General features: G+C 29.4%; 1 protein-coding gene across 1 annotated transcript in view; it reads left to right on the plus strand.

The window, feature by feature from the left end:
* CalpC (calpain C) overlaps window positions 1–16,438 on the plus strand; it is a 295,832-nt gene that overhangs the window by 29,763 nt on the left and 249,631 nt on the right. The window contains exon 3 of the mRNA XM_075368513.1: window positions 1,129–1,266. Within this exon, the coding sequence (XP_075224628.1) occupies window positions 1,129–1,266 (138 nt within the window). The remainder of the gene's footprint in view (window positions 1–1,128; window positions 1,267–16,438) is intronic.

A 16,438-nucleotide genomic window follows, 5' to 3' on the forward strand; every position in this document is an offset into this window, starting at 1 on the left:
AAGGTAGATAATAATAATAAAGTTTATACGTAAACCTTAAAAAAACTTTTGTCGGTATAATACAATATTTTCTTATGCACATTCTTTTTACTTCCTTGTACGAAGTAAAGGAAGTATTGTGATTGCAAAAAATTTCGTTTTTCAGATTTCAACGGAGATATTTATTTTGACCATCCCTTAACCCATTTTGAATAGTTTCGGCGTGACGTACGTATGTATGTATGTACGTACGTATGTTTCTCGTATAACTCAAAAACGAATAGCCATAGGATGTTGAGATTTTGGGTTTAGGACTGTTGTAACATCTACTTGTGCACCTCCCTTTTTGTTACAATCGACTGAACTAAATGTGTCCAAAAGAGCTTAAAATCCAAAAAAAAGGAGTTTGAATTTTTTCTTAATTGCAGTAATAAGCCCTCATGAGAGCTTTTCAACGATATATCATAAGTGGTAATTAATTTCATTGGTTCCATAGTTATAGCCAAGTAAAAGTTTAATTAATGAATTATTTGGCTCTTAGAAGGGAAAGGGACATCGGTTGAAATCAGACTTCATTTCCTTTTTTTAATTTAAATATATTGATTTTTTTGATAATTATTAACCTCTGATTGTAAAAATATTTTTACGTTAAATAATAATTCAATAACAGAAAAAAATATGGAAAAATATCAGAAGTTAGTTATTAATGGAATAAAATTTTATGTACTTTTCATTAAAAAAAAAAAAAAGTCTATATGTAATTGAATAGTCATACAAGGAAGCTATGTGGTGCCTACATCAGATTTTTTACAATAATATTGTAATAATTTTTGATTTCCACGGAATTAAAAAATTTAATACACATATAAAATGATTTTAATAACGTTTAGAAATGAATGAAAAATATATTTTAATTAATGTTTCGTAAATAACATTTAGCATAATTTGTCTTTTACATTGCGTTATTTTTAGTACATTTACGTTTTAAGTTACACTAATTGTTAGATTTAATTTATAGTTTGGTTTATGGGCTTTTCATTCTTTATGTATTGTATCTAATATATATATATATATATATATATATACATTTTTTTTTTTTTTTTTTAACAAAATTTTAATATAAATAACATAAACAATTTTTATTTACAGATGACAGATTTTGAGCGGATCAAGAGATCCTGCCTGAAGCGTAATGAATTATTCGAAGATCCAGAATTTCCTGCCAGTCAAACATCAGTATTTTATCACCAAACACCACCTTTTCAGTTCCACTGGAAACGGCCTAAGGTAATTCAGTTATTTTAAATAAAATATCCGCTCTTTAATTTTTATAATTTTATACATTAATAAAATACAGTTTCATATATTAATTCCAGTTAGCATTATCAGTGATTTGAAGGAATCATGCTTAAAATTATCATTCTTTATTTTAACAGGCGGAAGTTGAAGTAAGTTAGTTTTATTGATAAGGATAAAATCGATATTTTTCAAGTTGTGATCTATATGTTATACTTAATTTATTTACTCAAGGGACCTCTTGTGTGTGTTGTTCTCGTATAATCTTATTATAGAAACTTTAATAAGCCACGTTACAAACAATTGTATAATATAAAAAATGGAAGAAGAAACTACGCTACTGGTCATTAAAAAATTAAACTTTTTAAATAAACATCAATAATAAAATAAAATCACCATTATGATAATTAAAATACATTATAATTTAATTAAAATTAAATACCATTATGATTATTTGTACAAAAATCCTGCATGTTGAAGTTTTTGCTATTGAAGAAAAAACGTAAAAGTAGTAAAAATATTGTATGGAATGATAAAAACAATTTATTACAAAGTATATATTACGTCATTATACAGAAATCATCAGCGCGAAGTTGTTACCGCGGTGAAGTCGTTTTGATCTTTGAAACTTTTTTTTTTTTTCATTATCCCTTACTCCCCTGGGCCGGACATACAATCAAGTAAAACTCAGCCCAGGAGAGCGTCCTTCAACTCTAAGAGGATCTCCCCACCTATCGGCAGTACGTCTGGCATGGTAGTTCAGCCCGCCCCGGTGGATCTTTTTTATCGCCTGCCTCTAATCTCTGAGAAGAGGTGTACCAGACCCGACTATGTCGTCCCCGAGCCCCTCCCCGGAGACCGGGTCTCGGTCAATCCGTTTTAATGCCTCACGCCTCTAACCACTGAGCAGGGAGAACCGGGCTTGACCAAGTCGCTCCCGGCCCACCAACCCGGCAGCCGGGTCTGGGTCTTTTATTTTGTTCCATCCCAGCCTAAGAACCCCGGAGTCCTCGGTCGATCATCGTAACCGACACACCTCGGTATGCAGGCGCTCACGACCGGGGCTATCCGTCCTTCCCTAACTCTAAAATCTACGCCGGCGCCCCCCCTCGACTTTGTTGCGTAGCACTTTAATGGTAGACGAATTAAAAGCCCTCCAATTTTCATCTGATGTTAAAATAAAACGTATTAGTCTCTGGCTGGAGCCCATCCAGGCCAGCTGCCTACGTAAAACGCGCCATTCCTCACACTCGAAGATTATATCTTCCGCAGTATCCACCCTACTACAATACATGGAGCAGGGGATACTACGTCTGCCGAACCTATGCAAATAATACTGTAAAGCCCCATGACCTGTTAACATTTGTGTCATGAAGAAATTCATTTCGCCATGATCCCTATTTAGCCAAAGATTTATGTCTGTAGTTAGCCGCCTGATCTAATTAGAACCTCCACGTGTCATCCATTTCATTTTCCTGGAATTTCTCGTAGCCTCCATCGCATCACGTTTTCCTCATACCTTCGTATCGCTTCATTCGTTCTTTCACTTGCAGCTCAGTTGGCGGAGCTGAAGCTTGCAAACAGGCTGCGTCATATGAAACGGTCCGATATCTACATACACGACCAACAACGTACGGCGATGTAAACTTTGAAGAAGAGTTAAATTTCTTTTAACATCTACGGCGGCGCCCCAAACCGGTGCAGATTACAGAACAGAAGACGTGAAGACATTCCTGTGGTCACTATCTTCTGAACTTGACGCACATATATTTAACTCGATTATTTTAAAAATTGGCGAGGCCTACAGTATTTTTTTAAGAAAACTGCCGTGAAATTGATGGTAATTGTGTATGTTACAACCTACGCAGCAGAATATATGTGTATATTACAGCAGAAAATTCAATTTCATTAAATAATATTGAATAACGGTAATTTTAATATTCTGTTATCAACATAATATTTATACAGCGTTGTTTGTTTATATTGGTATTTATAAAAACTGTTATCTAGCCAGAAAGCGGATCATGATTATGAAAAATCCTTGTATAAGCGAATTTTTACTTTTTAACTAATATTTATTATCGAAAATCAAGTTTTCTGAAGGTAACCTATTTTAGAGTCGTGGATGTGCAAAAGGAAAAAACCAAAAGCATCACTGAGCTCCTCAGAAGCCTTTCAACCAATGACTGCTACAAATAATGGAAAACAAACCATTTGTTAACCCGAGTTGGAAAGTGGATTGAAAATAAATAAATTTAAAAAGGGTGGTCATATTTATACCTACTTTTGATAAACATATATTTTATTTAAACTTCATATATGAATTTCTTATTACAAGACGGCCGAGAAGTATGATTGGCTTATTTTCTCGGCTATCATTTTAAATTTATTACGTTGTTATGTTTACACGTTTGCCACTTAGGTCTTAAAAATTTCGATAAAAGGTTGATTCTACACTAAAAAAAAATTAAGCCCTTAACAAAGAATTAATTTTCTAATTAAAGAAATTAAAAGGATCAGTTTCAATGCACGCACGCATTTGTTCATAATTGACGAATTAAATCTTCTGCCTTTTTACCAATTAATTTCTTTTTATTATTAATTTCAACTTTCATTGTCAGTGAAACTAATTAAAAAGCTATTTTCTTTCATGTATGTTATTAAATTATCTATATTCAATTTTACAGATTTTATTTTATTCAGTTTTAGTGCCTAATAAAACCGGTATTTTTTTAGTGAAATTTAATGTAAATTTGTCAGCATTTTAAAATGTCTCGAAAAAAAAACACTTATAAAATTAAATTGATATTAAAATAACTTGTTAAAAAATTATTCAATTTAAATTTATTTGTAGCATTAAAACGTATAATTTTAAATAAAATTAATAATCTTGTTTCATTAATAAACTTGCTTTGTTATAAAGATCCATTTATAGTTTTATTATTCTTAAGAAAGTGATAGCGTTAAAATTAGGTGAAGTGTTACGAACAAAGTAGGTAATATTAAAATACATGGTAAACGAAGAAGAACGTATTAAACAAGCAGCGGTAAAAGATGTAAGCTTGCATGAAGACAAACGGTTTTACAATAAAAAAAACACATGCAAAACTTTCACCTTGCCGCTCAGTTTACCACCAAAATATATTATTTTTTTATCGAATCGTGAATTAACCTTGCGTAAATATATACATTCCTTTTTGCTTTTCTTTTTTTTTTTATGGAAGAAAGCATTAATGTTTTACTTTTTAAAATACTGAACAAGACTTAATTCTAAAAATTACATGATTCTTTATATAGTAAATAAATAAAATTCCCGCTGTGATTTCCTTTGATACCTATTTATCATTAAAACTACAGTCAGATTCATGTAATTGATAGATTCTTTTAATTATTAGTAATATGGGACAGGAAATTAGTATAAAAATGAGTAAGTCCTGCATTTTTGAAAACATTTTTTGGATGAATACTAATCAACGTATCCTACATATTTCCCACTGTTAACAAAACTTATGTATTTTAGTCGACCTATTACTTTATAGAATGCTTGAATACTTTTACAAATTAAACATGTTAATCTTGTTTATCACTGAAATCGTAACTTTTAATTTTACTATATTTTACTTTTAAAAATAAATTTAACGCTGTAGAAACAGGTTTAGAAGTGTTGTAGCTGACTCATAAATAACGTTAGTTTAATGACGTCATAGCACTATTGGAACAGAGGTGAATGTGTAATGATAGTGAACGATCTTAGAAATTATGCGTACTGAGAGAAGAAAGACGAAATAGATTTAATTGCTGATAAAAAATTAATTGTTGATAAAACATATATCTGAAAGATTACTAAAGATGAAAATAGAAACATTCGCTCTTTTATTTCGTTAAATCCCAAAAAAAATATTTAAATACATTCAAAGTACCGTATATAGTAATACTTTTGTTCCTAGAAGATTATTTTTTTACTTCCTTTTTTTTTCTGTATGATAGGTTATCTTTGCTTTATAACAATATGCAATAATGTTAAAATTTGCATATACCGGTTGTTAATTGATCCACTTCATACATTTATTACAACGATCTAAATCAGCTTTTTGTATACGCGTATAAGGAATTGATTAGCAAGTGTAATATTATTAAAATCGAACAAAAAATAAGAGTTTGGTATTCTTAATAATAAGTAACCTTTAGTATCCACTGCCGAAACAGAATAAAAGAAAAATAAAAGTGTTGTCCTTGTAAGAAAAAAGAGAGAGTGTTACGGAAAGACAAAGTAAAGAGAAGTGTGGATACTACTCCTTTTTTTGTTTTAAAATCCCGTTCTGAAATTGCTAATAAATTTTAATAACATGAACATAAATTAGTGCATTTTTAACGATATTTTATTTGAACGTTTATTCTTACAATACTACAATTACAGTTGCTATTGCATTGACATTGACCTTTTCTTTGAAAAGAAAAAAATTAAAAGAGGAATCTTAGCTGTACGCTGGAACAAACACAGTTTCCTGCTTGTTATTTACATAATAAATTACTTGTTTTTAAAAACGTTAACGTACTTTAAATTCTGAATGTCAGAGTGAATTGTATTCACTCATGTGAATACAATTCACTGTAACGTTACATTGTTAAAACAAATCCTTTATTTGATTGTTTTATATATATGAACAATCTAATTACACACACACATATATATATATATATATATATATATATATAATAGGATCCTTTTACGTATATAATAGAATCACTGTTGCAGCTTCGCCCGCGCTATATGGTTACTTGCGTTTCCCGTCGCGGTCAGGGGATGTTTAGCCGGTCAGGGACCTGGAGGACCTTCCTGTGTTCATTAAACTTATGCTTGTGAGAATAATAATGATAACAATTATAGCCTGTTCAACTTATAAAAACTATCAGTAATTTAGAGTAACTGTTTGGTCAGTACAGGGCACATTAATTTTTTTTAGAGTTTCCAACGCGGCATCACTTACGAAATAATCAAAATTACGAACATAAATTATAATCATAATCTTTCCAAAAATTTCATAATGATTAATTCCATATCGGTAACGTAAAACGGTAAAAATTAAAAAAAAAAATGTTTTTTACCCCTTAAAAAAATATTCATATTCAAATAAACTCGAAAATGGTTATTAGATAATTATCAGAAGAGTATTTGCAAGCCCAAGTCGTGTGACCATCTCGTTTAGTGTAGTTGGAAATGAGGAAAATTTTCAGTCATTTCGACTTTTCAAGGTCGTTTTACCTTTTCAAGGTCAATATTACCTTTCTTAACCCATTTCAAGGTTTAATTTCAAAAAAATTACAAATTGGCTTTTAGATATTCACATGAAGATTATACACACCAAAAATCAAGTTGATATCTCCATTTGTTACAGAGAAATTTAAAAAAAAAATTGTAAAATTTAATTTTACATCTCATTTTAACTCTTTAAACTCGAAATTTTAAAAATTTGAAATCGATTTTTAGATATTTATATGAAGATTACACATACCAAAAATCAAGTCGATGTCTTTGCTTGTTACCGAGAAATTAAAAAAAAAATAGTAAATATCATTTTTACTCCATTTTAACCCTTTAAACTTGAAATTTCAACAATCCTTTCTTATGCTGTACTTACACCATAAGAAGAACGTGTATACAAATTTTCATCAATTTATCTCCAGTAAATTTTGCTGGGCGTTGATTATCAGTTGATCGGGACGGGACGCTTTATATATATAGGAAATAAATAATACATTACAAAATTAACGTCATATAACATTATGAATTTATCGGGAATTAATAAAGGGGATTTTTTATAATATAAAACTGAGAGTCAACAAAAAATTAACAATAAAAAATCTGCAGCCATCGTTACAAACTTAGAATGCATTTATTTGTATGTATGTATTTATATATATAAATGAATGTTTGTTGTTTGTCCTGTCCCGTCTGCGTTTCTATATCATTCATCCGAATGCGATAAAAGTTTGATGAGTTTTTGTGCGCACGTCCGCGAAAGTTTCTGAATTAGTTTGGGCCCGCTAGGTGGCGCTGAGGTCGAGATATTTAGAAAAATTGTATTTATGGACCGATTTGGCTCATATTCAGAATATGTATTAGTTACGTAAAAAAACAAATTTTGCAAAAGCTACACCTGCTAGGTGACGCCGGTGTCGAGGAAATGTTCATTTGTGTACACTATAGACTAAAAAACTATTGGACTGATTTACGCGCGGTTTTTTTCAAAGTGGTCCGCGTTGTCCGGAGAAGGTTTAAAGCTATTGAAATCCTCGATCTGACCAGTAGAAAGAAAGTTAGGGGTATTTTAAACCGACTACTGTGTTTAAAGAGTAGTTTGAATTAAATCCGATAGGTAGTGCTCTTGTTTTGACAATCGGATTTATTTACATTCTGAGTAGAAAGGTTAAATTTTATGAAGTTCCGTAATATTTTGTAAGTTTCTTAATGTTCAGCATTAATTATGATGATCTTGCAGTCATATCTCTTTTCGTTAAACAGTTATTTTCCACCGACTCTTGTGTTTAGAGAGTTGTTTGATATAAATTCGATAGGTAATGCTATTGTTTTGCCAGTTGGACTTTTATAAAGAGAAAGGTTAAATTTTGTGAAGGTCCGTAATGTTCAGTTTTTTAATGTTTTATTAAACTTTCAATTGTGCTCATTTAATCTATAATATATTTACATATACATATATATATATATATAGCAATAGCAAAGAATTGCCGGGTCTGCTAGTATATTATAAATAATTCGTTATTTTATTGAATTTATTTATTATTAATACAACTGTATTAACAAAAATATTGTGAATACAAATAAATAAAACAAAAATATAATTTTAAATCACTACCATTTTCGATAAAAATAAAATTCCCATAATTTTAAATAACCACCTGTTTGTAACTTATTATACTTGTAAATTTACTATAAACATTTAAACTAACCAACCCGTAATTAATTTATAACTGTCATCAGAGAATGATATGAAAGTAAGAAGCTTGTAAGATCTCAAAGTATGAGTTTATTATAGATGTTTTAGAATTTGTCAGGGTAAAAACCCAGTTGAAAAAAATAGTTTATATCTGTTTTTCGCACATTCATTAACAATATAGTTACTGATTTAAGTAATTATTGTTTTTTTTTTGTAAATTATACACTACAAAATGTAATAGTTGAATATAAAACAAATTATTCTGGAGGATCATCATCCCTTGAGTATATTATTTAAAAAAAAATTCTAATTCAGTTAATGAAAAATGTAATTAGGTTTATTTTAAAATGATTATGATAGGTTTGTTTTACCTTTTAAATTGAAAAAAAAATATGCTTCATTTTTTAATATTTTGTTAAGTGTTCATCTTCATCTTAAAAAGTGAGAAATCTAAATGTTAAATGATATTAACTCAATCTAATTACTAAATTCTTCATTTTTTTGGAGCTGTATGAAACTACATTGTTACAATATGTTATATTGCATGAAAATAAAATTATACTAAGGAAAATATTTTTTATATCATAAAGTGTAAATTAACGTATTATAAAAATAGTAACGTTGTACTTTTATACTACAAATATGTGTAGCTAGTATTGTTATGAAAAAGTGAAAGTACTTTTTAGTTGTTTATTAATAATTTATGGAGAATCATACAATTATTTAATAAAGAACGGAATAGGTTCTTAATTTCAAATACAATATTTAAACCTAAATGTATTTGATTTTATTCTACAGAATTATTTTTACCGTAACCTCGAGGCGGGCGTTAAATTAATAGTGTTATATATTTGCGGGAAAATGATAAGCTTAATAATAGTGATAATGATTTGGGAATGGTATTATTTTATTTTCCAGCATTTCTCTGTTAACATATGTAATGTAATTTCATTGTTGAACTTTTCTTTAAAAAAAATTATAAAAAATGTAGAAAAACTAAAGAGAAAAGTAGCCTTACTTCCACCCGGGTAAAATTTGCAAAAAAAGTGCTAAAAATAAGTTCTACAAAGTGTGTCTATTAAATAATTTATCTTCATTGTCTTTTTTTCCAATTTTATTGTTTTTGAATCAATAGTTTTTTTTAAAGTAGTTTGTTTCTATTTAATCAGATGTAGTTATTTGTATACATGCAAAAACTGGAATTTTTATAGATATTCTCATTAAGAAAATGCATATCACTATTGAAAAAATAAACATTGTTCTTACGTCACAGATGGATTGATATTTTAAAACAAACGTGAGATGTTTCTTACAATACGGTCGATATAAAGTAAATATCTTACAAGTAGCCGGCACCTGTCTTATTAGCAGCAGTGAACAATAGCGGCTATTTCGTCCATTATTTTTATATGTTTACAGTACTACTCTATTGAAAAAACAGTAATATTGAAGTAACAGTAATTTAATAAGAAGTTTTTAACTGTTGTACTTCACAGTTATTTTAAAAGAAGTTTTATAAGTATTACTTTAACCCTGTTTAATATAAGAAAAATTGTATAGTAGTTAAGTAACACCATTGTACACATTTTTTTAGTCGGGTTATCATAACTAACCCATGTAGGGTATCATGTAAAACCGGTATCGGATTTTAACAAAACATTGCAATCCCTAAATAATTTTTTAATAGTTACACATAGAGAGATAAGTTTTAGCAAATGCTCTCACCTCAAAACAAACTAATTTTCTGTTTAAGTTCAAAGATTAAGGTATTCTGTAGTAAGCTACTTTTGAAACAAGTTATAATACGACAAAATTTTTGTTTACAATTGCCTTTAAAATGATTATACAACCCTACTTTTACCATTTAACACTCTTGAGTTGCCCCCCTATTAGTGCTTGGGAATGGTGATCTCATATAGAAGAGTAGATCATTTTGAGATTGGAGCCTTTGCTGAATTTAATTTTTCTATGTTTTCATTGTGTATACATATATATATTATTTAAATATGTAAATATATAATTAAATAAAATATATAAAATGATAACCAAAAAACTGTTGTTAAAAAACTCTGACAACAAATTTGTTATGTTTTCCTGGCATTGGTTATTTATTCTTATATAGTGGAAAAATAATGATTCATGAGAAAAAAAAAAATCGAATCTTTTTTTTTTATTTTTTTCTGCTGCCGCATCCCCGAAATCACCTCCTAAGAATTTTTTTTTATTTGTCTACGTTTACTATATTCAGTAGATGAAACTAAAAAAATTCTACTGAAAAATGTACAACCAATAAAAATATACCTAAGATTCTTTTGGGGAGGTGGCGGTGAATTATGATGAAAGATTAGTGTAATATTAAATGTTTAAATAAAGTAAAAAAGTTAAAGATTTTTTTAAATTAATGTTTTTACATTTTGATCGACTCCCTTTTCCCCATTGTTGCCCCCAAATTATTATTTTTTTGAGTTGTTTGCATTACTACTAATCCTAGGAAGACATAAAAAAAATCTATTAAAATATATGCAATAACTAAAAAGATAGGATTTTCGATTTTGGACAAAGGAGGAAAATTTAAAGGGCAAATTTAAAAAAAATGGTAAAATAAGGATGTACGCTTGTACTGAGCTTAATATAAAGTGGGGTTATGTTGCAAAATTTTGAGAAATTGACCCTAAACTTATCTATCCCATCCCCTGAAGATACAGACCCCCAAACCTTTGCCAAAAAATTACCCCATATTCATCAGTCTGTGTGCAAAATTTTATTAAAAATCGGGTTTTCCAGTCAATTTATTAAGGTTCAAACACGCCAACACATGTTCATATGTACAAACAAATATTATGCCTATTTTTTTTGTTTTTTTGGGGGGGTTCCTAGGTCATAAAATGGTCATATAATTGAAATATGTTTAAGAAAACATACCTCAATTTTGACTTATTAACATATTTCGCTTTTTGAAGCATAACTCTACAGCTATGAGAATAAGAAAATAAAAGTGCTCGAATCTGGAGGAAATAGAAAAATTATTTATTAGGCAATTTACATTAGGCTAAAGTTGAGTTAGATTACAAAAATAATAAAAAATATTTTTGTTTAATTTTTTTCCATTTTTTTCTGTAACATAAATTTTTTAAGTAAAATAAAATTGCATAAGTTAAAGGAAAAATTACTGGAAATAAAATGAGATCATTCTTAAATTTTTACGGTTATTATGAAGCGAGTTATTGCATTACATATTGATTAGAAGGTATAATATTAATTAAATTTATATAATTTAACCATGATGTCTTGTCATAATATAATGAATTTTACAATTTTTATTTAGTATTAATCTATTCCCAAAAATTCACTTGTCTTCCTTGACATTAATATCGTTTATTACACACATTATTTCTTGCAGTTAAAAATAAAACGCACACCCACTTTGTTCGACATAATTTATTAAAAAATTGTTAATTCTGTTTGTCTTCTTATTTATTGTATTATTGTTTTTTGTTATTAAATGATATATTTAATCTTTTTTATTTTGTTTTATTTTAATCGCATCGACTTCTTAGTCTATTATCCATGTATTCTCATTTTTATCGAACATCACATGCGTGGCCGAAAGGCCACAGACATACCCAGTCACAGACAGCAGCACTAAATACCAAAGCACTAGTATCCCCTCTGAGCGGAGAAACATATTTATAAAACATCTTTAAGTGTCTACTACTCTCCTTTGAGTCGCCTCTTACAACAGCCTATAGAAACACCTGTGTAGTATTCTACCAACTGGTCCCCTGCGGGGAAATATAAATGTAGTTAAATATGTAAATATATCGTTTATAAATTACTATATCATGAAAAATTATTTAAAATTTTTAACTACCTTGTACAGTTATATTTAATGCATCTCTTGTTTTTTTATTCTTAAATAACTTGCATATTATAATATGAAGTAATTTAAATTATGATTCTTGATTTTCAAGGTTATTATTGTAGAAAAAAATATTTGAAATTTACGATTAATTTGTTTTCAATAGTAGATATTGTATAAAGTAGTAATATTAATTCAAATTATTAAAAAATAAATAAATCAAACGACTAATCAGTGTTAACTTATGTGCGTATGAATTTACGAATAATGAAATTATAATTAGTATTACTATTTATAATGTTAACTGAGATGAGAGCAAGGTCATTTTTTAAATTTCTAATTACAATACTGCACGTGTTAAAAGCCAGGGGAGATGTCATTGTTTATCTTAAAAGTAGGACTATCTATCCCCCTCATTCTTTTTCTCTTTGTCTTTAATTTTAAAATCACTTTGATGATGTAATAAAATAGTTGTAGTAATGCGAGTGAATGAATAAGGCTGATTTTATATTCAATACTGTATTTAAAGATCTGCGTGGTTTTGCTTAGTATACTTTGTTTTTGTTTTATGAAAGATAATTTATTGAACTCTAAATAATTTATTTTATATTCTTATTTTTTTCCTAAAATCTATTTCTTTTATTTTCGATAAACAACAGTGATAATAATCGCAAAAATTACTTTGGATAAAATTTTAGGAGAATATGTTCGTTTCATAGAAGAATTTCATAAAACAGGTGTTAAACAATTCTTTTAACTTGTTTGATCGTTTATAATCTGCGAAAAAAATATTGGAATATTAATATATTTAATTTTATTATATTTTTAGGTATTTGTTTGTACGAAATAATTATTACATCAAATTTTATTATAGTTTAAAATAAATTATTAGAAATTGTTAAATCTTGTTATACGATAAAAAAATCAGAAAATCCTATTTATAAAAAAATTCCTTTCGGTACGCCAGAAGGCGGAGGTAGATTTTACCGGGGTAAAATACGGGTAGGCGAACTCGGATTGTACGAGCTCATATCAAATATTACTTTCCTAGATTTACGGACACTACGTTTTCTCACAGACTACAAGCTATTGTTAAACTTATCAAGACTTCCTAATGATTTTTCCTTAACTGCTTGACAACACACCTATTTGAGGATTAGTTAGAGATTCTAAATTTGTCTCTTTGTATTGATAAAAAAAGACAGTGTTTTCAGAAAGTTTTATTTAAAAACACGTATAAATGTAACACCAGTGATGTTGAGAAGATGATTTGAAAGTACAATAGGCCTACATTACCCACAAAATATTGTCACTTGCAAAAATAAAAATATACACAGTACTAAGTCACGGCAGTTTAAATGCGTTCACTTCAAATTCACTCAATACGACAATGATTTCGTTTGTAAATAAGTTCACATGTTTAGCATACGGGAATCCTTTTCTTACAATTCCAACAGTATTTTGGTCATCCCTTGCCGTATGGGTTGGTCATATCAAAAATCGTTTCAGACAAAATATTTAGGTAATATTTAGAAAACTAACGACCACTTTAAACAGATCGATCCTGTGCCTGTTAAGGGAACTATGAATGTTTTGTCCTTGAAACCCCATTTTTCCACCCTTTGGTCCTTATCCAAAGAATAGTAGGCTTTAAACGAATTCTATATTTTACTTAATAAGGAAGTTACAACAATATTTTGTTTTTAATGGTTTTTTTTTGGTCATCCCTTGCCGTACGGGTTGGTCAAATCAAAAATTTTTCCAGAGAAAAGTTTTAGGAAATGTTTAGAGAACTAGCGACAACTTTAAACCGATTCGATACTGCGCCTATTAAGGTAGTTATGACTTTTTTTGGCTTCGAAACACCATTTTTTCCACCCTCTGGGCCAATGGTTGGTGATATCCAAAAACTTTACTTAGATATGTTTTAGGCCCTTATCCAAAGAATAGTAGGAACTTTAAACTAATTCGATATTTTACTTAATAAGAAAGTTATAGCGTTATTTAGTTGTTTTGGAAAAAGCCGCCCATTGCCACACCCATGGTCCGATTTTGCTCATTAACGAACTCGACCGAGATTTTGGGTTGTTATATTTTATGTATCAATTTGAAAGTGACTGGTGGAAAATTACGGCAGTTATCGTGTCCACGAAAAAATGAAATATGTATATAAATATATATATATATATATATATATATATAAAAAACTTTTGGACTGACGATGTTGTTGGTGTCTGATAAATGTGAAAAACGCGAAGTTATGTCGAAATTTTCCACCAGAAGTTAATCATGGTACCCATTACAATAGATAGCATTCTTCTGAAATCTTCCTAAAAGAGGTTTTGAGGAATGATTTGTGGTTTTTAAAAATTTAAATTTTTAAGATTTCTACTTATCAAAGTTATCGAACTATTGTCTCAATCAATAAGAATAAATCTTGTATAATTAATTAAAAATATTATTTATTTATGTGTAAGGTCTCCTTGTATTCATTTCTGAATTTGAAAAATTGTATTAGAAATAATATTCTTTTCTTTGTAACAATTGTTTTCTTTATACAATTAATATCATTCTTATTTATGAAATTCAATTAACTTCGCATTAACTTATCTTGTTTCAAAAATTATTTTCTTGGACCAAGCCAAGAATCCCAAACCAGAATGTACGATATATACAATTATATAACATATAAAATTTTACTTTAATAACTTGCACGTTACAGAATCATCCGGCGTTGTCGTGATGACGAATCACATTTCTGATCGATCGGCTGACGGTGCTTTTGTTTCTGTAGTTGGATTACAGAAACCCGAGAGCCGGAACTAGTACGTACCATTTATAGTGCAACGGTTGTGAAAAACATGACGTGCAATAGGCCTTCTTGTCCGAAAATATAATCATGAGGAATTTAAGTTAACGAATGCGTTTTCGCCTTTACGATGCAAGGCTCTCCATTCCTATGAAACTATACGAGCCAATTTCGACTCGGGAGTGTAATAATTACCCATATCTCACCATTTGAAATCTTGAAACCTACCTGTCACAGACTTTGTGAAACTCTAGGTGCTTTTTGTTAATGGAATGGGCATTTTTATTTCCGAAGTAATTTCATTAATCGTAGAATTCCGATCACCTTCAATATGGTCACACAGTTCGATCGATATTGCTATTTATCACACTTGACCTTGAACGCCTATTGTGTTTCATTTTCTAGAGCTTCTTGCCCTTCTTTAAATTTGCTGATTCAGTTGTAAAATTCGCTACATGACGTCATATCCCCAAACTATGCAAGAAGGTTAGTAAAAATTTCATAGATTTGATGCCTCATTCTTGAGATAATTCTCGGTAATAACAATTTGCTCGGACAAGACGTTGCTGATCAGAAATACGGAAGCTGAGGCTGCTGGAATCTTCAGTCTCTTCTTACATCTCCCTTTGCGCCAGCTCCCTCATGCTCATATACGAGTCTTGAAGACAAAGTTCGTGTTCTATTTGAGGGGGATATATTCGGCTTATATTTGACTCTCGCACATACTGTTTAAAATGATATTTGTTATTTACATAAAGCCTAGTGCAATATTACAAGCATAGCTATCTTTCATAATAGTTCTTAAGCAATTCAGGTGCGTCAAATTTGATCAGTTCTGTAAATTTAAAAAAAAATTCCTAGTACTATAGTTAGTGCGCTAGACGAAAATATAAGCTTAGCTGTGAGAGGAAGGTGCTTGTAATACACATTATACTACTCTATTCGTAAATGTATTCTACATCAACTAGGTATTTTTCATGAGTAATTGTTTATAGTAATAAATATAACTATTTGAATAAATTGAAATTATAATTTTATGTTCAGCTTTTTATTGTATCTAGTGAATAAGAAATAATTTTACCTATAATTTATTTAGTAATTTTACTATAGATTTATTTCATTTATATTTTCACATATTTTTAATTTTTAATAATAGTAACACTATTCTAAACGTTATCGTTGTAAATGCAATTAATACATTAGTGCAAATTTATTATTTTCTTTAAAAATGTTGTGTTGGTTTTCGTTTCTCGAAACAAAACATAAATTAATATTATTGTGAGGGAACGTCCACTCCTTCCTGCTAATACACACTTGATATCTACGTCATTTGACAGGCAAGCTCCTACGTGTGAATTCCTACTTGTGTGTTACCGTATTCTACCACATAAGTGTAACTTTTGTTCGATACTCGCCCGTCTCGCGACCCTGTGTTGGTGTACACTGTGGAAATGTGAATGAAAATGGCATGTGTCATTGACCTATTCTTACCTAATCTGATAGGGCGGTTCCCCACGATTGGGGCCGAGGCCCCCATCG

Source organism: Lycorma delicatula, chromosome 6, assembly GCF_047948215.1.
Source record: "Lycorma delicatula isolate Av1 chromosome 6, ASM4794821v1, whole genome shotgun sequence".
Lineage (NCBI taxonomy): Eukaryota > Metazoa > Arthropoda > Insecta > Hemiptera > Fulgoridae > Lycorma > Lycorma delicatula.